This window comes from Petaurus breviceps, unplaced genomic scaffold (genome assembly GCF_028583685.1).
Source record: "Petaurus breviceps papuanus isolate PSGF00001 unplaced genomic scaffold, PetGlider_PUasm1.0 175, whole genome shotgun sequence".
Taxonomy (NCBI): domain Eukaryota; kingdom Metazoa; phylum Chordata; class Mammalia; order Diprotodontia; family Petauridae; genus Petaurus; species Petaurus breviceps.
This window is the reverse complement of record NW_027185764.1, coordinates 60501287-60525622: the sequence shown is the minus strand read 5'-3', so window position 1 is coordinate 60525622 and position 24336 is coordinate 60501287. Positions and strand designations below refer to the sequence as shown.

Here is a 24336-nt window from a genome sequence, read left to right as displayed (position 1 = left end):
TATATATATATATATATATTTGTATTTATATTTATTTGTGTACTCTCATTTGGGCAGCTAGGTGGCCAAAGTAGATAGAGGACTGGGCCTGGAGTCAGGAAAACTCATCTTCCTAAATTCAAATCTGGTCGCAGACACTTACTAGCCATGTGACCCTAGACAAGTCACTTAACCCTGTCTGCCTTAGTTCCTCAGCTATAAAATGAGTTGGAAAAGGAAATGAATGGCAAACCACTCCAGAATCTTTGCCAAGAAAACCCCAAATGGGGTCATGAAGAATCATACATGCCTGAACAACAACAGAACTTTCTGAGTTTTTCTGTAAGGCTAGTCTAGGTTAATCATCTATCTATCTGGGAGCCTTGGGCAAGTTTCTCACCACTCTAAAATTCAAATTCCTCAATCACCCAATGAAAGAGGTTGGATTAAATAATCTCAATGTTTCTTCCAGCCCTGATATTCTAGGATTCTAGGCTTCATACTGAACACTGATTCATAGGTACGCATTTCTATGAACACACCAATAAGAGGATTGTTTTTCATACCAATAGCTCCCCTCTTCAGTTACACTACATACAATCTATGTCCATATTGCACGCTTGTTGAAAACTCACATTAAACCCCCCGACCTACCTACTGTCCCTAAATACCCACAGCCTACATTTTACCCATTCCTATGAGAGCCAGCATGGCATAATGGATGGTAAAATGCTGGGCTTCAAATCTGTCAGGAAATCCTGAGTTAGAGTCCTCCCTCGGACATAACTAGCTATGGACTATTAACCTTTGTTAGTCTCAAAATTTCCTCATTCGTAAAACGGGGATAACGATTCCTTTAGTACCTATTTCACAGGATCATTAAGAAACTCAGATGAGACAATGTAGCAAAATGCTTTGGAAACCTTACAGCGCTATGCAAATGTGCATTATTATTTGTGGTGGGACTCTTGCCATATTGACATGAACACATTTTGCATGTTTCTGTGAGCACAACCAAGCTAGTACCCATAGGACTGTGTGTTAATCTAATGTGTAGCCACACTAAGGTCAGGGGTACAACTGAGGGCTTCCCCAAGACCTGCTTTTCACTAATAGTTCCTCTCTTTCCAGCAAGGAAGAATCCACTAAGTACTTAAATTTCTCTACTTCTGGGAAGAAGCAAAGTCAAGAGGTCAAGCACAGATACCAAGTAAGAGGATGGGGAATACATCTTCCAGGTTCTGGATGGGGAATGAAAAAGGCCAGTGGCCAGCAGGGAAGAATAGGGAAAGAATAACCAAGTGGCTCTGGGCAGGGCTGAGATGGCAAAAGGATTGGGGAAGAAGGAATGAGAATCTACTATTGGTCCTACTGAGCTTTATTTCTTCTTTTGACATGAGTAAACAGGATATGCCCAGCAGCATTAATTTCTAGGTTCCTGAGGAACTAAACAGGATGATTGTGTGGGATGTGATCACAGTTAATTCCTCCCAGGTGTCTTAACATTGTCTCTAGTGGTCTTGCCTCCAATCCCAGACTAATCATGTATCTTTGCCCTCAAACCAACCAAGTATCCATTATTCATTCTCTCTCTCCCTCTCCCTCTCTCTACAGAAAATTCCATGTGTCTCAGAGAGGAGACCCCCCCCCCAGTCATTCTGACTTCCAGACCCAGATTCAGACAAGCCCTGTGCTGGTAAGAATTAATCCTAGGATCTGCCCCCAAAACCAGCTACCCATGGTGGAGATTGGGGGGTAGGGGGATAAAGAAACAATTGGATTTCTCAGTTTCCAAGTTAGTCATATCACTGTAACAGTGTGTAGTAATATAATATTGGCCTTCAAATGCTCACTACACCTCAAATCAGACAAATCTGTATTTTCTTTATCTCTTGTTATTTACCCTCAAACTGATCACCCCCAGCTTTGCTTGTTTCCTCCCTTCTAGGACTGTTACATTGCAGTTGGCCTCAAAATTAGATATGATATCTCCTCTTTTGGTGTCCAAGACAAACTTGACAAAGGCAATCTCAGTTTTGACTGGGTCAGCCAAGTAAGTAGGGATTGGACATGAAAATTTTATCCAAAGCTAGTTGTTCTTCCTGCCTCAGAGCTAGGCACATTTCCTGTGCTTTGTGCTTTTCCTCAGAACCAAGAATTCCAAACTCTCTTTGGCAGACACTGCAGAAGAAGTTGCTGGTCAGAAGCTCAGCTGAAATAATTTTTAATGAATTGGTATATTCCCAATTTCAAGGATAGGAGGACTTTTTGAAATCCTGGATATGTGTAGGTGAGGCAGTGGTGAACTCCACTCTTGGTATAAGATTCAGTAGTGCTGTCATGATAGATGTAACTGTCTGACCTGTCAGTTGGGATTGGGAGTGGGGCCTGGACAATTTCCCCTACTTGGAGCAGATATTAGCAGTGGTGGGAAGGGAAAAGTTAGAAGCATGGGGTTCAAGGTCTGAGGTGGCAATGAGGTTTATCAGCAAGATGTTATGGGAATGGGAATTTAAGATCTTCCCTGCCTCTAGGCCCTTTGATAGGTTTAAGTTACTCTGAGAACCTTCTTTAATTTGAAAAATATACTCTTCCCCCTAATAGGCTGAATGTGGTCACCTGGAGCCTGTGGCGGGAGGCTTGTTTTTCAGGAATGCCCACACCTTGATACTTTGTAATTGGGCAGTGGGTCATGAGGGTTGGGACATTCTCTGAGCCAGGAGAAGGCTATATATACTCTGATGTGAGGTTTTGCTTTGGGGCTCACTTTGAGAAGAGTTTTGTGATTTGACCAGACAAGACTCTGGGCAGCCATTAAGCTTTGAAAAACCAGATATTGGTGCTTCCCTCTCTGGTAACTAACTAGGTATGGATATAATGGTCAGACAGTTGGAAGCCTGTCTGCCGATGTTTCTCTGTCTGCTTGTAACTTGCTTGTATTATCTGAAGTTCAGGGTGCTGACCTTTTACTCCTGAACTAGGTAAATGACATATGTTTGATTAAAGCAAGATTGTTAACCCATTTTGAGTTGCTTTCCTTTAGAAAAGCAGATCCAAGAACCTGTGTTGGCAGCCACCCTGGGGATGCTGGGGTGCTTGCTGCTACAACTGTCTGATCTCTTTTGATTGGTTCTTCCATGAAATTAGACAGAAAAAAAATCCTGGAGCAATATGATATTCACAACCCCATCCCTCTTATTGCTGGCAGCACAGTAGGGGGACTTTTGCTGCTGGTGCTCCTAACAGCTGGACTCTTCAAGGTAAGATTATCCACTGCATCCCATCCTTTTCTGACAAAGATCCCCCTTTTCCATCTATGCCTTCTTCCAACTTATTTTTCCTTTGCCTCTCCTTTCCCCATTATCAGTTTTTCTCTATTTCCCAATATTTCTGCAATAAATATTTTCTTCTTTTTTTTCCATGATGTCCATGATATCTCTTTATGTCTCTCCCCTTCCCCTAGCCTGGCTTCTTCAAACATGGCTATAAAGAAATGATAGAGGAAAACACCCAGAGTACCCACTTCAGCAATGAGGTTTCCCACTCCTTGACAAAAGATTTACCTACCCCAGAGTAACTGCTTCTCCTGTCAATCTATTTTCCTATATGAGAGCTATATATACAACTGCATTCTCATCCGTATAGACCCAGAAAGGATGTCAAATATGCAAGGCAAATTTGTTTTTCTGTCATATGCTATCCTTTTCCCTGATAAGTAGTAGAAATTTTGCATTTTCCTATATGCCTATCTATTTTTACAAAGGAAGAAGCACATGTGTGAAACTCCCTGTATGCAAATAGCCGCCAACTTCCATGTTTGCTCATGCCACATTACTACCTACCATATTAAATGAGAATGTGACATGTATGCTTTCCATTGTGTTTTCTTTTCATGTGCCAAGTATTTTACAGTAGGAGTGTACAACTTTGCTTGTGTCAATAAAACTTTCTCTGTGTGACTAGAAATACATAAGAAACTCCAACTTACTAAAAAGTCTCTTTCACACAGACTATACTGCTATTATACCATTAAGACTGGAAATGACAGTGAAGAGGAGTTAGGATCATCTTTGCCACTGCACCCTAAGCACCACAGGACCTTTCCATCTGACTTGCAGCTGAAACTTTCCATATATTCATCTTCTCCCTTAGAATATGGGTGTTTTAACAGCAGGGATTGTCTTACTTTTCTATTTGTATCCCCAATGCTTATAACGGAGGTTTGAACATAGTGTTTAACAAATGCTATATTCATTCATTCATTTAAGAGAGAATAGAATGTTGGGGAGTTAAAGCTTAACACTTTCTGGGAGGAGTTCACTGTCATAACCAGAGTGAGACTTTATGAGACACAGAGAGAAAGGACAAAAAAAACTTCTTGAGAGAATAAGTTAATTGTCAAGAGTAATTGTCAAGTCTATAAAAGCATTTTTGAGATGTGTGTTAAATTCTTATCATGTAATAAACATAGAGGCAGCTAGGTGGCGCAGTGAATAGAGCACTAGCCCTGGAGCCAGGAGGACCTGAGTTCAAATCCAGCCTCAGACACTTAACACTTAATAGCCATGTGACCTTGAGCAAGTGACTTAACCCCAACTGCCCTGCCTTCACCCCTCCAAAAAACAAACAAAAAAACAAAAACCATAGATTGTAGAGAAGATATCCTGAAGAGAATTCTTGTGAGATTCTGACTACAATTCTAAGGGAGTTGAATGATGAAATTATAGTTCTGGTAAACTGTATTGTGAAGAAGTCAGTAGTTACAATTGAAGGTTAAAGGTTACTCTAAGCTGGGATTTTTCTCACAACTGATACGTTGTTGAAATTTTAAAGTATGTTTTTATGTTGTTTGTTACAATGTTAAGTTGTATCACCAGTAACATTAGTGCTTTATTTAGGCCTATGAGACCACACACAGGGGTGGGCAACCACATGTGACCTTCTAGGTCCTTGTGTGGGGCCTTTTGACAGAGTCCAAGTTTTACAGAACAAATCTTTTTATTAAGGGAATTTGTTCTGTAAAGTCTGGATTCAGTCAAAGAGCCGAATTTAAGAACCTAGAGGGCCACATGTGACCTCTAGGCCTCAGGTTTCCTGCCCCTAAGGAAAAATTGACATTGAGAAAGAAGGGCAAAAACTCAGGAGGCAAAAATCTATCTCTAGTTGGTTTATAAATTGGGGGGCCAGAGCTATTTAACTAACGAGACCACATTTCTATGAATTTATGAGGCAACATCAAAATATATCCCTCAATTCCCTTAGAACTCAGGATGAAAATTAATAAGAAAATGAACCAAGAAGCAGGTGGAGGGAGGTCTGTGTAATTATCAACCAGTGTGGTATACCCATATGGCCCTCCCACCTCAGTACACAGGGAAATAGGAGAGTTTTCTCTCCCTCAGAGAAAAATTGGGATTTTTTTCCTCTTTTTGTATTGGAGAGAAGATGAAGTAAAGGCAACTAATTCTGCCTTTAAGGGGAAAAAAAAGGAGAAGAATTGTACACAATGAGGCCCATTAGAACAATCAGAGCTGCTCCCAGGCACTGGTCTGGGAGAACAGGTCACTTTTCTGTGGCTTTGGATAAGCAAAACTTCTCAGTATCCCTAGGCAACTCTCTGAGATTATAAATTAGTCTATTTGCATCCGTGGAGGGAAGTACTATTGAGAGTTCCCTATACCAGATGAAAAGTAAAGAGTGTGAGAGTGGAGAAAACATACTGGCTCTGAAGTCAGGGACTCGTCCCCATCCTCAATGAGATTTGGCATCAAATCTCTCTTCTCATCCTGTCGGTTGTAACCTCGGGCAATTCATTAACCTTTCCTGGGCTGTTTATCCTTAACTGAAAAATGAGGGAATTTAACTACATGACTTCTGGGGTCTCTTGCAGATCCTATGAAATCACAGGACCAGGATCCCCAAAGTTACAAACGTTAATACTACCTACTTGCACTCAGCGTTGAGGACATGTTTTCTAAACTTCCGTTTCTCTAGTGCCATTGTACCCCTAACATACTAAGTACAGTTGAGTGAAAGTCAGTGCTTTGAGTTGATGGCATGGGTGTGAGAGGTGCCTCTGGAAGCTGGGGGCGGGGAGAGGGCCTTAGGGGCCGAGTTCCAAAGCTCTGCCCCTGCTTCTTTGAACTTGGGGCCCGAATTGCTCGCCTCCCTCAGCTCCCCCTCAGCTTCACCTCCTCCCTCCCACCCCCTCACCTCCACACTGGACATGCGCATTGAAAATTTTTTAAAAACCGTTCACTTGTCGGTTCTCTGTGGGGGCCACGGTTGGCCAATCTTTATTAAGCTTCAAGGGCGCCCGGGCTCAAGGGTGTTCATAGCCCGTGGGCAGAGGGTTCACGTGGGGATTGTGGAACAAGGTGTGGTTGCCGTCACCCCAGGAAAAAGGCTGTGGAGAGTTAAAAAAAAAAAAAAAGAACCAGAATTTGGAACTGAATTTTTAAAAATGAATCTTATAAATTAACAGATAATTGTGGGTTTCTGAAAACCTGGGGGGCTCCATCCTCGGTTCTCACTAGCCTAAGTCCCAGGCAGGACGTCCTGCCTCCAACTGCGGCTGTCACCTCCCCCGACCTCCCGGTCTCGGGTCGCCACCCGCCCCTCCCTTCCCCAGTCTCCGCCCTCCCCCCACCCAGGTGCTCCTGCCTACCTTGGTACGGATGCGGAGGTGGTGATAGGGTATGAACTTAGGGCGTTCGTGGTGACCTGAGTGGAGCCAGGAGTTGAGGCTGCAAACAGCCACGGCTGGGAGAGCGAGCACGAAGGTCAGCACACGCCAGGTTTTCGCTGATCAGAAAAGAGCAAAAAAGAAAGGAAGTAGAGCAGAAGTGAAGGCCAGAGGAGCAGACTGAATAGAGTCCATCCTTCCCCAGGCCACGAAAAGCAGCATTTGATTTAAATATAAACGGAAAACACTACAGAGTTCACTTCGGAGGACTGACGACTTGGGTGCCTGGGCACTGGGAGTGGAGTGGAAGTTGGGAGGTCGGATAGGGAAAGGGAGAATAAAAAGCAGGATGCCAACGTTTGCCCCTTACGACTTACCCCCTGCTCCTCCATGCTCTTCCTTGGCCGAAGTAGCCAGTCCCCTGCTCAAGAGCCTCAAACGTAGAGCCATCATTTTGGCTACTGAGAGAAACTGAGAAACAGACCCCACTGCCCTCTGAGTCTCCTTCACTGAGTTCCACATACCACCTCTCCCTGGGCCAATCACCTGTTAGGTCTCCGACATGGGGTAGCTATTTTTAGAAAAGTGTCTATATTTATGGGTTTGTGCTTGCTCTTCTGGGAAAGTACAGGGAGCCAAAAAGTCCCTCCATGCTGGTTATCTATCCCCATCACAACTATGCTATAGCACTTACTTTGGGGTGAGGTCATTTCAACTCTAAGAAAGTTTTAGCAAATGTCCTCTGTTCTTTTTTGTGGGAAGGATAATCTGCTTACTATCCTATTTGTTTCGATTTAAGGGGCATGAAGGTTTCAGAAAGGGGCTAGGTAAATAAGAGGAACTGACACCAGCAAAGAATGCAGATGCTGAAAAAAGTGGAACATCCTATAACTCAAAGAGGAAATATGAAAAAGAATACCAGACTGGTTGGTTTAGGCCATATACTTGAGTTCACAGAATCAGTGGAAGGGAATTTTAGAGACCATCCAATCCAACTACCCACTTAATGAAAGAATCACTTATATAAACTTCACAAATGCTAATCCCATCTCTGCTTGAATATCTCCAGTTATGGGGGAAAATCTCATTACCATACAAGTCAATCCATTCCATTTTTTTTTTTTTTACATATAAGATCTTTTTATCTTTCATTAGTCTCTTTGGGGTATAAACCTAGCAGAGGTATAGCTAGGTCAAAGCACTATTTCGTAACTTCTTTGTATGTAATTCCAATATGCTTTCCAGAATGGTTGGGCCCATTCACAGTTCCACCAAAAGTGCATCAGATGGTTCCTCCAACATTTGTCATTTTCACTTTCTATTTGCCAACCTGAAGGTTGTGAGGAAGAATCCCAGAATTGGCTCTAATATACATTTCTCTAATTAGCAGTGATTAGAGATAGTCTGGCTTTCTTACCTTGAGAACTGCCCATTCATATCCTTAGACCATTTTTACCAATTGGGGAATGGTTATTTTTCTGACAAATATGTATCAATTCCTTATATATCTTGGAAATCAGACCTTTGTCAGAGAAACTTGCTACAAAGATATTTTTCTAGTAAACTGTTTCACTTTTAATTTTAGTTTTATTGAATTTTTTATATAAAAACTTAAATTTTATGTAATCAAAATTACCTTTTATTTTCTATGATCCTCTCTAACCCTTAATTAGTCATGAACTTTCCCTCTTTTCATAGATGTGACTAGTAATTTTTTTTCCTTATTTCTCTAATTTGTTCATGATACGATCTTTTATATTTAGTTCACATAACCACTTGAAGCTTATCTTGGCATAAGATGTGAGGTGCTAACCAGGAAAACCAGCAGGAACTCAGCTGAACAAGCTAATGGTCTGTCAATGCTTTGACTCAGGAAGCACCAAAAGGAAGCAAAACCACAGTAGCACCATGGCCTGAGATAACCAGCCTCAGAAGTGACTGGGAATACAGAAGCCTGCTGGTGCTCAGAGCCCAGACACAAAAGGGGAAGGTAAAACCAGCAGCAGAACCTCAGGAAATTGAGGTTAAGACCAAATAGCACCTAACCACCCCATTCAAGAATGCAGAAGTGGGTGCCATGGAATTGGCACAAAGCTCTAAAACTGGAACTCAGGCTGCAGATATGAATAAACATAAGAAGATACTGAACACTATGAATAAATAATGTGAGTAGAGTCACCTAAACAGAAAAGTCAGAAAAGAGTAACTCCATAAGAAGTATAGGCAGAGGGGGGGAAATGGCTTGGCCACAAAGATTTATAAGAGTGTCCCCAGTAAATAAACTAAGAAATAATAATAATAATAAAAGAGCTCTGGAGAGAAAACTAAAAGGAGAAGAAATAGTTTAGAATAGAAGATAGGAAACCTTACCCACACAGTGGACTCCCTAAAAATTAGAATTGACCAAAAAACTCAATAACTCTATGAGATAATAAGATATATTAAAACAAACTCAAAAGAATGAAAAAATAGAAGAAAATGACCTTATAGTCTACTCTCTAATATAACTGATGTGGAAAATAAGTAAAAAAGAGAGAGTTTAAGAATCATTAGACTCCCTGAAAAACATATCCAGCACAAGCCTGGAAACTCTATTTTGAGAAATCATAAATAAAAACTGCCTAAATCTTTAAAAACCAGAGGGCAAAGTAAAACTGTAAGAAAAAAAACCCTACTGGCTCCCTTTGAAAACAAAACAAAACAAAACAAACAAAAAAAAAAAAAACACCCAGGAGTGAAGATTTCCATCACTTAGCCAAAACCGAAAGCTTTCAGGTCAAAGGAAAAATACTGCAAGCAGCCAGAAAGTCAAGTATTAAGACATCCCAGGAAAGATCACACAAAACTTGTCAGCAACCAACTTATACCTTCCTCACAGCACAGAAAATCTTGGAATGCAGTATTTTAGATGTCAAAAGATAAAGATTTGGGGCGGCCAGGTAGCACAGCGAGTAAGAGCACCGGCTCCAGTGTTGGGATGACCTGGAGATCGAATCCCGGGTTCAGACACTCAGCACCACACCCAGAAATAACTGGCCGTGTAACCTTGAGCAAGTTACTTAACCCCGACTGCTTAAAAAAAAATAAAAAAAAAAAAAGATAAAGATTTACCATCAATAAGAACTTACCCTACAAAACTGACTATGATTGTTGCAGGTGAGGATGAGAGCAAGGAGCAGGAAAGAGAGCACATCTTTTTCGTGGTTCTAGAGGACTTGAAGCATTCTTAATAAAAACACCAGAACTTTCACCTGGAGGAACAAAAGGTCCACAATATCAAGGGAATTAATGAAAAGAAATGCTAGGAAAAGAGGCTTAACCATAATTGTATTATAAAGCAGCAATCATCAAAACTACTTGGTATTGGCTAAGAAATAAAGGGGTAGATCAGTGGAATAGGTTAGGCACACAAGACACAGTAGTCAATGATTACAGCCATCTACTATTTGATAAACCCAAAGACCCCAGCTTCTGGGATAAGAACTCCCTAATCTGACAGAAACTACTGGGGAAACTGGAAAATAATATGGCAGAAACTGGGTATAGACCAACATCTGACACCATATACCAAAATAAAGTCTAAATGGGTACATGATTTAGGTATAAAGGCTGATACTATAAACAAATTAAGAGAGCAAAGAATAGTTTATCTGTCAGATTTATGGAGAAGGGAGGAATTTATTAGCAAACAAGAGATAGAGAACATTATGAAATGAAAAATGGATAATTTCTATTACATGAAATTTAAAAGTTTCTGTACAAACAAAGCCAATGCAACCAAGATTAGGAGAGAATCAGAAAACTGGGAAAGAATTTTTATAACTAGTGTCTCTATTAAAGACCTCATTTCAAAAACATATAGAGAACTGAGTCAAATTTACAAGAAAAGAAGCCATTCCCCAATTGATAAATGGTCAAAGGATATATACAGGCAGTCTTCAGAGGAAGAAATTAAAGCTATCTATAGTCATATAAAAAATGCTCTAAATCACTATTGATTAGAGAGATGCAAATCTAAACAACTCTGAGGTACCACATCATACCTATCAGATTGGCTAACATGACAAAACAGGAAAATGATAAATGTTGGAGAAGATGTGGGAAAGTTGGAACACTAATTCATTGCTGGTGGAACTGTGAGATGATCCAGCCATTCTGGAGAACAATTTGAAACTATGCCCAAAGGGCTATAAAAATGTGCATGCTCTTTGACCTAGCAATACAGCTTCTAGGGCTGTATCCCCAAGAGATCATAAAAATGGGAAAAAGACCCAAGTGTACAAAAATATTTATAGTAGCTCTTTTTGTGCTGGCCAAGAACTGGAAATTGAGGGGATGCCCATCAAATCAATTAGGGAATTACATTCATATATCACAAATTGTGGTATATGAATGTAATGTAATATTATTGTGCTATAAGAAATGATGAACAGGTAGACTTCATAAAATCTTGGAAAGACTTATATGAACTGATGCTGAGTAAAGTGAGCAGAACCAGGAGAAAATTGTTCAAAGAAACAGCCACAGTGTTTGATGACTGATTTTGATAGGTTTAGCCCTTCTCAGCAATGCAAAGACCTAAAACAATTCCAAAGGATTCATGATGGAAAAGGCCATCCACATCCCAGAGAAAGAACTATGGAGTCAGAGTGAAGCAGACTACTTTCTTTTTTTTGTTTTATTTTGTTTTGCTTTTCTCTCTCTCATGGTTTCCCCCATTCGTTATAATTCATCTATGCAACATGACTAATAGGAAAATATATTTAATAGGAATGTATGTTTAGAGCCCATATCAGATTGCAAGCCATCTTAAGGAGGGAGGGGGGAGAAAATGTAAAACTTATGGAAGTGAATGTGAAAACTAAAAATAAATAAATTGGATAAAAAAAAAAAGACCAGAACTGAGTAGAAACTTTGAAATACAAACATTAAGAGTAGAAAGCAAATACATTTAAACACTTAGAAGGAGTTATATGGTAATTAAGTGCTCGCATTCTAATTTAAGGAGAAGAGACAAATGACCCTTCAAAATCCTAATGTCTTCCAGGATCACAGAGGGAACTAAATAAAACAAACAGAAGAGCAGAGTGGGTAGTTTTGTTCTGTGTTGTGGGAACAAAATCGATCATTTAAATGAAATGGATAAATATTTACAAAAATAGAAGATTCCCAGATTATAGCAAAATGTAAAATAACCAGATTAGTAAGCATCCAGAAAGAAGCAGTTCAAACACCAAAGAACTTTATGTTTTATATTAAAAAAAAATTCCATGGAAAACAAGTCAAAGAGAGACAATTATTATTAAGAATTATTGGACTCCCTGAAAACCACAAAAAAAATGCAAACACTATATTTCAAGCAATCATAAATGATTCATAAAACAATTTTAAATGAAAAGTGCCCATATCTATTAGAACCAGAGGGCAAAATATAGAAATAATTTAGCAATCACTTCTTGAAAGGAACCCCAAAAGGAAAGTCCAAAGAATGTCAAAGACAAAATATAAAGCTCCAGTGTCAAAAGAAAAAAATAGTGCAAGCATCCAGAAAGATACAGTTCAAGTACTAAAGAACCACAGCCAAGAGTGCTTTAGACCTGGCAGCTTCTACTAGAAATGGGAAATCTTGGCATATAATATTCCAAAAAGGAAAAGGGAGATCCTCACAACCAAGAACCCTACAAAGCTGAGTTGAATCCTAGAGGCGAAAAAACAGACCTTATAGAATGAGGACTTTCAAACTTCTCTGATGGAAATATCTAAGTTGAATGGGAACTTAGAAATACAAGCATTAAGAATCCAGAGAAACCAATAAAGATAAATTTATTTGAGCAATTGGAAGGAGCAGTATGATGACATAGTGCTAACATTCTAATATAGGAGAAGAACTTTAATACATTCAAAAAATGTTGAGAGAGTTAAATAAGAAAAAAAATAGTAGTCCTTAGGGTGGATTTGTTCTGAGGGCCTGAAGAAAGGAAAATAAGAGGACTATATTTGTGTAGAAAGGAGGAAGAAGGGTGTGTAAGGGGATGGGGGATGTTGCTATTTATCATAATTGTGTTATTTAAGAAGAATATATGAACTCTGTTCAGGCATTCCCCTTGGTAATAAATCCAATCACAACATTTTAGCATTACATCTCTCCCTTTGCCTTACTACTGCAATCCTATTCTTCATCTTTACCACAACCTCCAATCCCTCCACCTCTCAGTACTCTCCCAGGCCATCACCCCTGCTCTGGCTCCACTTTCCAAATTTTCTAATCTCAGTGCCTTGGTCTTGAATATCTAGCTAATTATGCCTTGCCAAACCCCAACCATGAAGTATTTCCACAATTCTCCTTTACTCCTATGTATCTGCTGTTAGTCCAATGTCAAGAAGTAGACTGGAAAAGTGAACAATAAAAAAAGAACTTGATCATAAAAAGCTACTATAGTGACAGGGAATAGAGAAGATAATGACTTGAAAACATCTACAAATAAGGTCTCAAAGAAAAATGCAGATTGTACATAAGCCCAACAAGAATTCCTAGAAGAATTAGTGAAAAACTATTTTTTAAAAGAGCAAAAAATGATTTTAAAACCAAATTAGAGTAGCAGAGGATAAATTGGGATGAGGAATTAGAGCTACATAATAAAGTTATGAAAAGAGGATGAACAGTTTCGTAAAAGGTACCAAAAATACTGAAGAAAACTCCTTAAAAATGAAAATTGGTCAAATGGCAAAGAGGTTCAAAACCTCAATGAAGAAAATAACTCCTTAAAAGTTAGAGTTGGTCAAATGGAAGCTAATGATTTCATGAGACATTGAGGAACAATAAAACAACATCAAAAGACTGGGGGAGGGGAAGAAAATCTGAGCTATCTTATAGAAAAAAAAATAATTGACCTGGAAAATAGATCAAGGAGGGATCATTATACTACTAGATATTATATTTCAAGAAATTACAAAGGAAAACTGTCTTAGAACCAGAGGGCAAAGTAGAAATTGATAGAATCCACCATTCACCTCCTGAAAAAAATCCCAAAATGAAAACTCCCAAGAATATTATACCCAAAATCCAGGGCTCCCAAGTCAAGGAAAAAATACTGAAAGTAATCAGAAAGAATTCAAATATCATGTAGCCACAGTCAAGATTACACAAAAGTTAGCAGCTACCATTATAAAGAAGGGGAGGGCTTGGAATACAAAATGTATTATATTCAATGGGGATAAACTAGAAGGCTTTTCAATAAGATCAGTGATGAGGGGTGGCCAGGTAGCACAGTGAGTAAGAGCACCGGCTCCAGTGTTGAGAAGACCTGGAGATTGAATCCTGGGCTCAGACACTTAGCACCCACCCAGAAACACCTGGCTTTGTAATCTTGAGCAAGTTACTTAACCCCAATTGCTTAGGGGTGGCCAGGTGGCTCAGCAAGTAAGACCACCGGCTCCAGTGTCGGGATGACCTGGATCAAATCCGGGCTCAGATACTCAGGACCACACCCAGAAATAATAATAACTGGCCATGTAACCTTGAGCAAGTTACTTAACCCCAATTGCTTTAAAAAAAAAAAAAGATCAGTGATGAAACAAGGTTGGCTATTATTAACTGTTATTATTCATTATTGTGATAGAAATGCTACCTATAGCAATAAGACTAGAAAAAGAAATTGAAGGAATAAGCATAGGTTATGAGGAAACAAAACTATCATTTTTTAGCAGATGATATGATAGTATACTTGGAGAACCCTAGCGAGTCAACTAAAAAATTAGTTGAAACAATCAACAACTTCAGCAAAGTTGCAGGATGTGAAAAAAAAACCCACACAAATCATTAGCAAGTCTATATGTAACCAACAAAAACTAGCAAGTAGAAATAAAAAGAGAAATTATATTTAAAATTACTGTACATAATATAAAATAAATACTTGGAGGTCTCTAACTGCCAAGATAATTCTAGAATCTATATGAAGACAATTACAAAGGACTCAACACAAATTAAAAAACAGATCTAAATAATTGGAGAAATACTTCATTGCTTTTGGGTAGGCCAAACTAATATTTTAAAAATGGCAATACTATATAAATAAATTTAATCAACTACCAAAGAACTACCAAACAACAACTAGAAAGCAACAGAGTGAGTGGCTGATCAATGGAACAGATTAGGTACACAATACATAGAAGTAAATGAGCACAGTCATCTAGTATTTGATAAACCCAAAGATCTCAGCTACTGGCACAAGAACTCATTATTTGAGAAAAACTGCTGGAAAATTAGAAAGCAGTCTGGAAGAAACTAGACATGTGTCACTGTCTATTTCACATTTTACATTAAGATAAGTTTAAAATGGGTATCTGATTTAGACATAAAGAAAATTAGTGGAGCACGGATGAAATTACCCATCAGATCTATAGATAGAGGAAGAGTTCATGATCAAACAGAGAGAGAGAGGTTCATGGGTGGTAAAATGAATAATTGTAATTACATAAAATTATGAGGGGGGTAGGCAGAGAATTGCAGCAGGTTTTTCTGATAAAGGTCTCATTTCTCAAATATATAGGGAGCTAAGCCAAATTCATAAGAATAAGAGCCATTCTCCAATTGATAAATAGTCAAAGGATATGAACAGGTAATTTTCAGAAGAAATCAAAGCTATCATATATAAATCAAAGAAATCATATAAAAATACTTTAACAATTAGAAAAATGGAAATTAAAGCAATTCTGAGATACCATCCTCTACCCATCAGATTGGTTAAGATGATAGAAAAGGAAAATGACAAATGCTGGAAGGGATATGGGAAAATGGGTGGAGCTATAAACTAGTCCAACCATTCTGGAAAAAATTTAGAAGTATATCTAAAATATGTAAAAGTATATGTAAAACTGTGCATATACTTTCCCCAACAATAGTACTGCTAAATCTATATTCCAAAGAAATCAAAAGAAAAGAAAAAAGACCCATATGTACAAAAAGCAGCTTTTTTGTGGTGGCAAAAGAACTGGAAATTGAGGGGATGGCCAATAATTGGAGAATGACTTAACAAGTTGTGATATATGATTTTGATGGAATACTATTGTACAATAAGAAATGACAAAAGGAGATGGTTTTAGAAAAAACAGGGAAATACTTATACAAACTGATACAAAGTGAAGTGAGCAAAACCAGAACAATTTAAACAGCAACAACAATATTGTAAAGATAATCAACTGTGAAAAACTCAGTAACTCTGATCAATAAAATGATCTACCACCATTTCAAAAGACTCATGAGTGAAAAATACTATCCACCTCCCGATAGAGAATTGATGAACTCAGAGTGCAGATTGAAACATTTTTTCTTTTTCTCTTTCTTTTTCTTCCTTCATTCCTTTCTTTCTTTGAAACATGACTAATGCAGAAATCTTTTGTATGACTTCATATGTATAATTATATTGTATTTCTTGCCTTCTCATTGTGGGAAGGGATAGAGTTAAGGTAGAAAGAAAATTTGAAACTGAAAATAAAATTGAATATTAAAAAAGAAACATTTTATTTATTGATTTTTTAAAAGCTGAAGAAAAACCAATCAAAATGACTCCTCAGAACACATCTGTATCACCATTACATATAACGTCCAACCACCATATCTCTAATTCACTTTAAATACTAAGATTTAAGAAGAAGAGACTAGGGAAATACAGGGAACTCTGAGGAATGATCAGTGGTACAGTCTTTCTAACATAGTAGATGTTAAGAAGAGAAACTGGAGTTTTTTGCCATAAAAGGTTAGAGACCTTTTGAACCACTTGCTGCCCTATGGACAATGATAGAATTTCTTTCTAGTGCAGGAGTTCTTACTTTTTTTTGTGCCATGGACTCCTTTAGCAATCTGGCAAAGCCTATGAACTTTCCCCTCAGAACAATGTTTTAAATGCATAAGATAAAATACAAAGCATTGCAAATGAAATGGATCAAAAAAAGATGTTTTCAGTTCAGGCTCCCAATTAAGAACCTTACTCTTGAAATACTCCCCACACTCAGGGTAGTCAAAAGGCCACAACTCCAAAGTACAATCATGGACTAATTGGCCAGAGGTCCACACTATCTGAAAACTCATTCACACTCCCAACAAGGGTAAAGTTTATCAGGTGGGTCTTCTGGTACTAGGTCAGATGTAGGGCTTCTCACTCATGTTAGTATGCTGGTGCCAAAACAGATTGCCAGTAGATAGGATTTCCTTCTGCACACAAGACAAGTGTAGAGAGTAGCTATTGCTTCTCCTTGTCTGATGGTACTGCTTAGAGTTAGAACCCTCTAACATCTCCTGGGGCAAAAGGGATGAGAGGGAATGGGTAAGTGGAAGAGTGTTAAAAGACTAGAGATGAGTACTAGAGAAAAAAGGAGAATAAGGAAGACATAATGAAGAAAAGAGCAGAACTGAGAGAAGGCTAAAGGATTTGAGGAGTTAGGCCCAGAGTAGAATGGGAGGGAAGCTGAATCTGAGTGGTAAAAGGTTACAGGAAGTATATTTGGAATGGGACGTGAAGAAGAGGAATGAACAAGAACCTAACATTGGCTGGAATAAATAAGGGACCTTTTACAAGAGGGGAAAACCCTAATAATAATGCACTCAGTCATTTCAGTCTTATCTGACTCTTCCCTTTTGGGATTTTCTTGACAAAGATACTGGAGTGGCTTGCCATTTCCTTCTCCAGCTCATTTTACACATGAGAAAACCGAGGCAAACAAAAGTTAATTGAATTGCACAGGATCACATAGCTAGTAGGTCTCTGAGGCTGGATTTGAACTCAAGTCTTCTTGAGTCCAAGCCCAGAGCTCTATCTACCAAAACACCTAGTTGTCCCACACAGCATGGTAATTAAGGCTAGCAAAGAAACAGGTGCGCTTTTCCCCACCTCTACACTAATAAGACTTCTCCCTCATATGTTGGAAGTTCCAGAAATAGGGAGGCTTTCTGGCTCCAGTTATTCCCAAAGTTGAAAAAAGGGCATGTATCAGAACTCTCTGGTGATACACCTACTTGAACCTAATCCCCAAAATTCTTCTCACTCTCAGGATAGGTCTGACTGCACCCTCATGTGCACTTCCTGATGTGAGAGCAGGACAATGACTGCCAAGCTCTTGTCACACTTTGGGTGCAGCAGGTGTAGAGCTTCAACCCTAAGCCACCAAGTTCTTACTATTTTCACAACAGTGATGGAGTTCCTCTTCCATGTACATTCTCAGTACTCTGTTAGTCATGCCTGGGAGCAAAACCTTTCTCACCTTCTACAGGAAGCCTTCTGCAACCCCTCTTAATTTTAGTGCCTTCTCTTTGTTAGTTGTTTCCTATTTATCCTGTATAGAGCTCACTTTGTATATGATTGTATGTCATCTCCCCTATTAGATTGTAAGCTCTTTGAGGGCAGGGACTGTCTTTTGCCTCTTTTTATAACCCCAGTACTTGTACAATGCCTGGTACATAGTAGGTACTTACTAAATGTTTATTGAATCGAATTGAATTGCTGCCAAATGGTAGGGCTTCTCCTTTCTTGGATCCTGGTTCAAGTTGAAGCTCTGACTGAAATATTTCCTATATTTGGAAAGGGTAGTTAGGCTTCACAATAGCATAACAATAGCAATAGTGATGGTCAAAGAATAACTCCTGAAAACTTTCTGCTTTATTCAAATAAACTGTAGAGTCTCTCACTTGGGATACCTTTCCTATGGTTTCTTGTTCAGGGGCTGTTTCTACCTAGTTCTCATTGCCCCAAAAAGTGTTTCTTCAGGTTACTTATGTCTAAGACATTGGGAAACATCTTCTGGAGGTTTCTCCTGTAGCCCTCCCAGGCTGCCAATTCGGTGAGCATTAGTAATATGGAATAAGATGCCAGGAGTAACCATCACAGTAACCAGACAAAGCTGACTGCTATCCAAAGTTTGCAGGACCTGTGTGACATTTAAAATGGTGTTGAAGATCCTGGGAAAAAGGACATGGACAGAATCTGTTGGTCAAGTTGCATGGATAAGCTGGAGAATGGACTGGAGCTGGAATGAGAGAAGGTAAGGGGTCAGAGAAGCCAGAGGCAGTCAGAAACTGATGGGCATTTCAGGTGAGACTGAATGGTCAGGGCAGCCTAGACTCTGCTTCGCCCTTTCTAGTAAAGGAAGCTTAGCAACAAAGTTCCTGTCTCCATTTCAACTATGGGATGATTACTACCGATTTCATTTCTGCTCTGTAAAGAGAGGGTGGGGGAAAAGCAGTTTGTCTCTCTTCTAGTAACCCCAATTTATATCTATACTTTGTGCCCCCCTTTACTAATTCACATTATTATACATTTTCATTTATATGATATAAAAACAAGTGCCTCCCAAAATCGCCTAATGTGATTCATTTTCTAGTTTAGGGCAATACTGGGAGAGAGAAGAAGTTTTGCTTTTAGAGAGATAGGAAACACTGTTCTCATTCAGTAAAAGTTAAGACTGAGTAAGGTTTCCCTGAATTTCCCATCAGACAGAAAGAAGTGCAAGAAATAGTCATTGCATTTAAGGGAGATAAAGGAAGCTAAAGCAAGGAGATATAAGCCTAAGTGAGGGTAGAGAATCTGACATGAGCACTTCTAGGGCTTTCTGACTTTTTAGCTTATGGCCCTGGTTCAGTAGCTGTTTTTACACCCTGAGGCTTAGGCTGAGGTATTGCTGAAATCAGGTGTGAAATTGGATATAGTTTTCATTTCCCCTCCTGACATTAGAAAGATTTCTAAAACTATAAACCCACACCCCCCCATTTTACCTCACAAGTGAGCTTAAATATATTATAGTCATTATTATTACAAGTCCCTTTATGCCAGTTTCTTTCAAATTTATGCTTTTTTAAAAAATCACAAAAAAACAAAAATTAACAAATTTCTTTTTTAAAATATCCCATGTTTTCAAATATTTCTCTCCCCTTCTTTACACAGTAAGCCATCTCTTACTACACTTGTAGCTGGAATCTGGCACAGGTGCATACCCTATCAGCTTGATAAAACCACACATCCAAATGGGATTCAAGGGAGCATGAGGACTGAAACAAGTATGCATATGCATATATTTTGTAGCTCGTCCTACCACGTAATTCAGTGGTGCCTTTTTCTACTGGTTGCACAGCCAGATCTACAGACATCTTCAAAAGAGACTCGGTCACAACTGGCCATGTGTTTTGCTGTATTCATATCTAAGGGACAAGTGACTTCCTTCACTCAAGTTCTATGAGGCTGAAGCAAGGGAAGAGGGCCTTTGGGTCTCCTTCTATGAGGCCCTGAAAGAAGCAGGCCCAGGTCCCTAACCTTCTTTTAATCATTCTTTTCCCAGCAAGTGCAGGAAATAAGAGTCCTCAACATGGAATTTTCAAAGTGCAAGCCACAGAAATCTGGGAGTCAAGGAATACAGTCTGAGTATTTCAGCCAGCCCAGAATCAAATGATCAATCATCTTGAGTTACCTTCAGCGCTCCAACACAACACAGGCCAACAGCAGTGCTGCTTTTGGCCATGAAATTAGCATGATCAATGCTACTGAAATTGGGCCAAATTGTGAGCCTACTGTTCTGTCCAGATAACGAGGTGGTATGGGAAGGATTATGGTCCTAAGGTAACGGGAGGAGATGTTTATGATGTGTTTTAGGGTGCTGGGGACCCCAAAAAATGTCAGGGTATGAGATGGAGTTGCCTGGAAAGAATTCACACATTCTAACCTCTTCCAGTCAAGTGGCCAAGTATTGTAACAGAAGCAGGTGAAGTTCCTTAGGGAACTTGCAAACTAAAGAGAATAGGGCTGATACTTATTTGCAAAAGAAAGAGTGAAAGGATCTGGGTGGGATTAAGTAGTGGTAAATAGTCTTCTGGTTTCTAGGTGCAACAGTGAAAGGAATGTCAAGTAAACTGGTTAAATGATTCAGGTGAGATTAAGTAGTAGTCTGGGGTGAGTCAGGTACCTTAGGTGGATTTACCAGTGATCTGGTCTGCTGGAGTGTATGGGAAAATTCAGGAACTGGGTTGCTTTCAGAGACATGATTTTTTTTTCCTTAGGGGTCCAGGTCCTATCACCCCACTATTTCTACATTTGGTTCTTGTTCTTTGAAGTAAATCCCCTTTATAAAAGCTATCTAATGGGGCAGCTAGGTGGCACAGTGAATGGAGCACCAGCCCTGTAGTCAGGAGGACCTGACTTCAAATGTGGCCTCAGACACTTAACACTTACTAGCTGTGTGACCTCAGGCAAGTCACTTAACCCCAATTGCCCTGCCTTTCCCCCTCCAAAAAAGCTTTAAAAAAATTTTTTTTTAATTAAAGTTATCCAATGTGGTTAAATGAAATTGGGGTGCTAGTTACTAGCTCTCTAAAAATGAGGGAAACAGCTGGTGAAGGCTGGAACCAGTAATAAAGAAAAGAGACACCTCAGTCCTCTCAGGGTACCTGAAAACTCTAGGGAGGGAGATTTAACAAGCCTGGTCCTGAAAGAGCTGGGGCCAGAGTCTGCCTCATAACACAAAGAGGTTTAAAAATAAGGGCAATATCAATAATAATTCATATTAATGATAATAATATTAATAAAATGGCAAAATTAATATTAATCATGTCAGACCATGTGTGACAGTATATGGAATGTTTCACATCCACAGTTTCCTCCCTCTTTCTCCCTTCAATGAATGAAGGATGGCACATTTTCTCAACTCTTCTCCAGAACCAGACTTGGTCACCATAGTTACACAGAACTCGGCTCCTGGTATTGTTTCTTGAGAATTGTCAAGATCAGAACCCCAAGTATTGCTTTAAGGCAGAGGTTCCCGAACTTATTTGGCCTACCAACCCCTTTCAAAAAAAAATTACTCAGTATCCCCCTTGGAAATCTACTTTCTTTAACCCTTTAATTTTTTTTTAATTTGCATCATTTAAAAATATATTATTTTTAAATGATAGATCTTAAATTTAATAATTTGTTGTAAATTTGTGGGGGGGTTGCTGCATTGAAATTTTGATGATGCAAAATTTCATTATGTAACTATATAATATTGTATTATATATATATATATATATATATTTGGGGGGGCTTTTTGCAGGGGAGAAGGCAGGGCTATTGGGGCTAAGTGACTTGCCCAAGGTCACATGGCTAATGAGTGTTAAGTGTCTGAAGTATGAGGTCGTATTTGAACTCAGGTCCTCCTGACACCAGGGCTGGTGCTCTATTCACTGTGCCACCTAGCTGCCCCTATATAATATCATATTGTAAACAAGTCATTACATGCATATATTCCTGCCAATGCATTCTGGACTTCCCAACAATGCACAACATGCTTACCTGCCAACAGTTGCTTGTTGTCAGCAGACTTGACCACTGATCAGTTATAACTTGCATTTTGTGTGTTTATTTAGAAAATAATGTAATCACTATTGTGTGGAATGAAAAACCCCATTCAAAATTTAATCAAGAACACAGAGGTTTTTCAGGATAAAAACAGGAAATTTTTATTCTCTTCCTTCAAGGAAAGAGGGCAGTCCTTTCCATGGCAGATCAGGGAGAGGAGGCTTCTTACAGAAGATGGAACAAGAATTTATACCCTAATGAAGTCAAGCCTCCTCCCCCCTGCTGACCTTTCTCCCATTGGTTGGGAGGTGGGCTCAAGTTTCAGCTCGAAAATCTTTCCCAATGGCAAATAACAAAGAAGCCTGACACTATCCCCTACTGGCTGGGAGGCGGGCAGGGAACCAGAGTATTGTTCATGTCCTTACTTGGCAAACGCCAGCAAGGTTGGAGGTTGAAAACTCCTACAGGGCCTAATGCTGTTACGGATGTGGCAAACAAGGGTGGAGGTCGAAAGACTCCCAAAGAGGCCTAATGCTGACTTGGCAGTAGTAAAGAAGGGGGAAAGAAGGGAGACACCAAAACTGTGGCTTGCTCCCACAAGAAATCTTATGGGCTAAGTCTTAACCTTTCCCATTCCCTATGACTTTAACTCTGTTACACAATGGATGAAACATGTACAAATGGTTTTTCAAAATGTTCTTCTCTTCTTTCCTTATGCTTCCATTGATTGCACCTGAGGGTACTACCACCTCCTTGGATCAGTTCAGCACCTCCCAGAGGGGGCAGTATCACCCACTTTGGGAACCTCCATATCACCTGAGGCTGTCCATTATTGGTCCCTTCATGAAGGTAGCAATTTTTCTCATTTTCCCTCTTAGAGTCTATGGAAGGAAAGAACTGAAATTCCCATACAATATAGCTCTTTGTCTTCAAAAAGGGAAAAGAAATTCTGGAAGGTATTATAAAATGGTACTAAAATACTAAAACCCTGCCAATGCTCACAAAACTGTGTTTATACTTTTGCTGGTGCAGTGAATAAAAGCGTTAAGTTGGAGTCAGGAAGACCTGAGTTTGAAGCCTACCTCAGATACCTACTAGCTGTGTCATCCTGGGTAAGTCATTTATCCTCTCTGATCCTGTTTCCAAGTCTGTAAAATGGGGATAAAAATAGCACATACCTCATAAGGTTATTGTGAGGATCAAATGAGATAACACATGTAAAGTGTTTTGCAAAACTTGAAGAGCTATATAATTGCCATCTATTATTTTAAAATTAATATAAACTTATTACCAGTATTACCTTAGAAATTTTAATTTATTTGAAAAATCAGACAATAAGAATGTAAAAGTCCTAGAAGTTACCATCTAAATTCTGAATTAATGTAAATCATGGGATCATACAAATTACCTTGAGCTCATTCAGCATATACATATGTGTATGCTATTATTCCAGATAAAACATAAAGTCCTTGAGGGTAAGGGCTGTTTTGTTTTTGTCTTTTTATCCTCAGTTTCTGGCATAATATCTGTCATATAGTAGGCACTTAATACTTATTGATCGATCCACATGAACACTGAATGCCTGGACAGGGAATACCAGAAGAAAAGACAGAATTAGTAGAAAGCATTCTTAACGTCTTGGTTAATATGATTAGCAGGAAGGAGCTGTTCCAAACAGAAATGACTTAATGATTTACCATATACAAGTTTGGAAGAGTTTTTAATTTTGCTTTCAAAAGAGCATTCAGATAAGTTTTAAATTCAAAAGATCTCAATAATTCAGCTTCCTGGGAGCCAAGCTGATTATAGTACAAGGATATATTCCAATTACTATTTAAATATGAATAATTCAACTTCAAGTGTTTCTTCAACTTTGGATGAAGCATTTTAGATTAAATCTTGACAGCAGCAGAAACCCTGAGGGCTGTTTCTGGTAATAAGCAAATGAGAGAATAAGGTCACCAAGTTTCTTAAGTCCAATTCTTGCACACACAGCCCAAACCCTGTACTCTAGGTTAATTTAAAACAAACTCTTACATCCTTAAGATTTGCTCTTTGAAACAAAGCAAGGTCATCTTATCTCTAAATCTTGGTTAAAATCAAGAAAAAGTTAAGTCCTGTGCATCAACTCTATTAACATTCAGGAAACAGTTCTCAAGCATTCTCACAGAATAAATTTCTTAGGAGAATGGGGTATTCCATATAACCCATGGAACATAAAAACATTTTTTAAACTTTTAAATTATTTTACATAAAATCTAAAATATAACACACTAATGCAGTAGCACATTAGAAGATCCATGATCTCTTTGACACCTCAGGATAACCTTATAAGGTAGAAGAAGCTAGCATTGTCAT

At 38.9% G+C, this 24336-nt stretch overlaps 2 protein-coding genes across 2 annotated transcripts in view; one reads left to right on the top strand and one right to left on the bottom strand.

The window, feature by feature from the left end:
• The window catches only part of LOC138158898 (integrin alpha-D-like), a 41611-nt gene extending 35499 nt beyond the window's left edge, over positions 1–6112 (top strand). The window contains 6 exon segments of the mRNA XM_069085215.1: positions 1111–1208; positions 1385–1493; positions 1615–1675; positions 1928–2032; positions 2158–2263; positions 3127–6112. Coding sequence (XP_068941316.1) covers positions 1111–1208; positions 1385–1493; positions 1615–1675; positions 1928–2032; positions 2158–2263; positions 3127–3476 — 829 coding nt within the window. The 3' untranslated portion in view covers positions 3477–6112.
• Positions 6113–6245: 133 nt separating this feature from the next.
• On the bottom strand, positions 6246–7227 carry COX6A2 (cytochrome c oxidase subunit 6A2). Its single transcript, XM_069085214.1, has 3 exons — positions 7042–7227; positions 6647–6783; positions 6246–6385 (listed from the first exon to the last, which is right to left on the bottom strand). Exons 1-3 carry the CDS (start codon positions 7184–7186, stop codon positions 6302–6304), a joined length of 366 nt encoding a protein of 121 aa, XP_068941315.1. The 5' UTR covers positions 7187–7227; the 3' UTR covers positions 6246–6301.
• Positions 7228–24336: the final 17109 nt, after the last annotated feature.

Excerpts from the sequence above, each read along its gene's own strand:
- COX6A2 (XM_069085214.1), bottom strand. The coding sequence starts at position 7,186 with ATGTGGAACTCAGTGAAGGAGACTCAGAGGGCAGTGGGGTCTGTTTCT. Across the intron at positions 6,784-7,041 it reads AGAGCATGGAGGAGCAGGGG|CGAAAACCTGGCGTGTGCTG; the intron begins GTAAGTCGTAAG and ends TTTTCTGATCAG. Across the intron at positions 6,386-6,646 it reads ACCTCCGCATCCGTACCAAG|CCTTTTTCCTGGGGTGACGG; the intron begins GTAGGCAGGAGC and ends AACTCTCCACAG.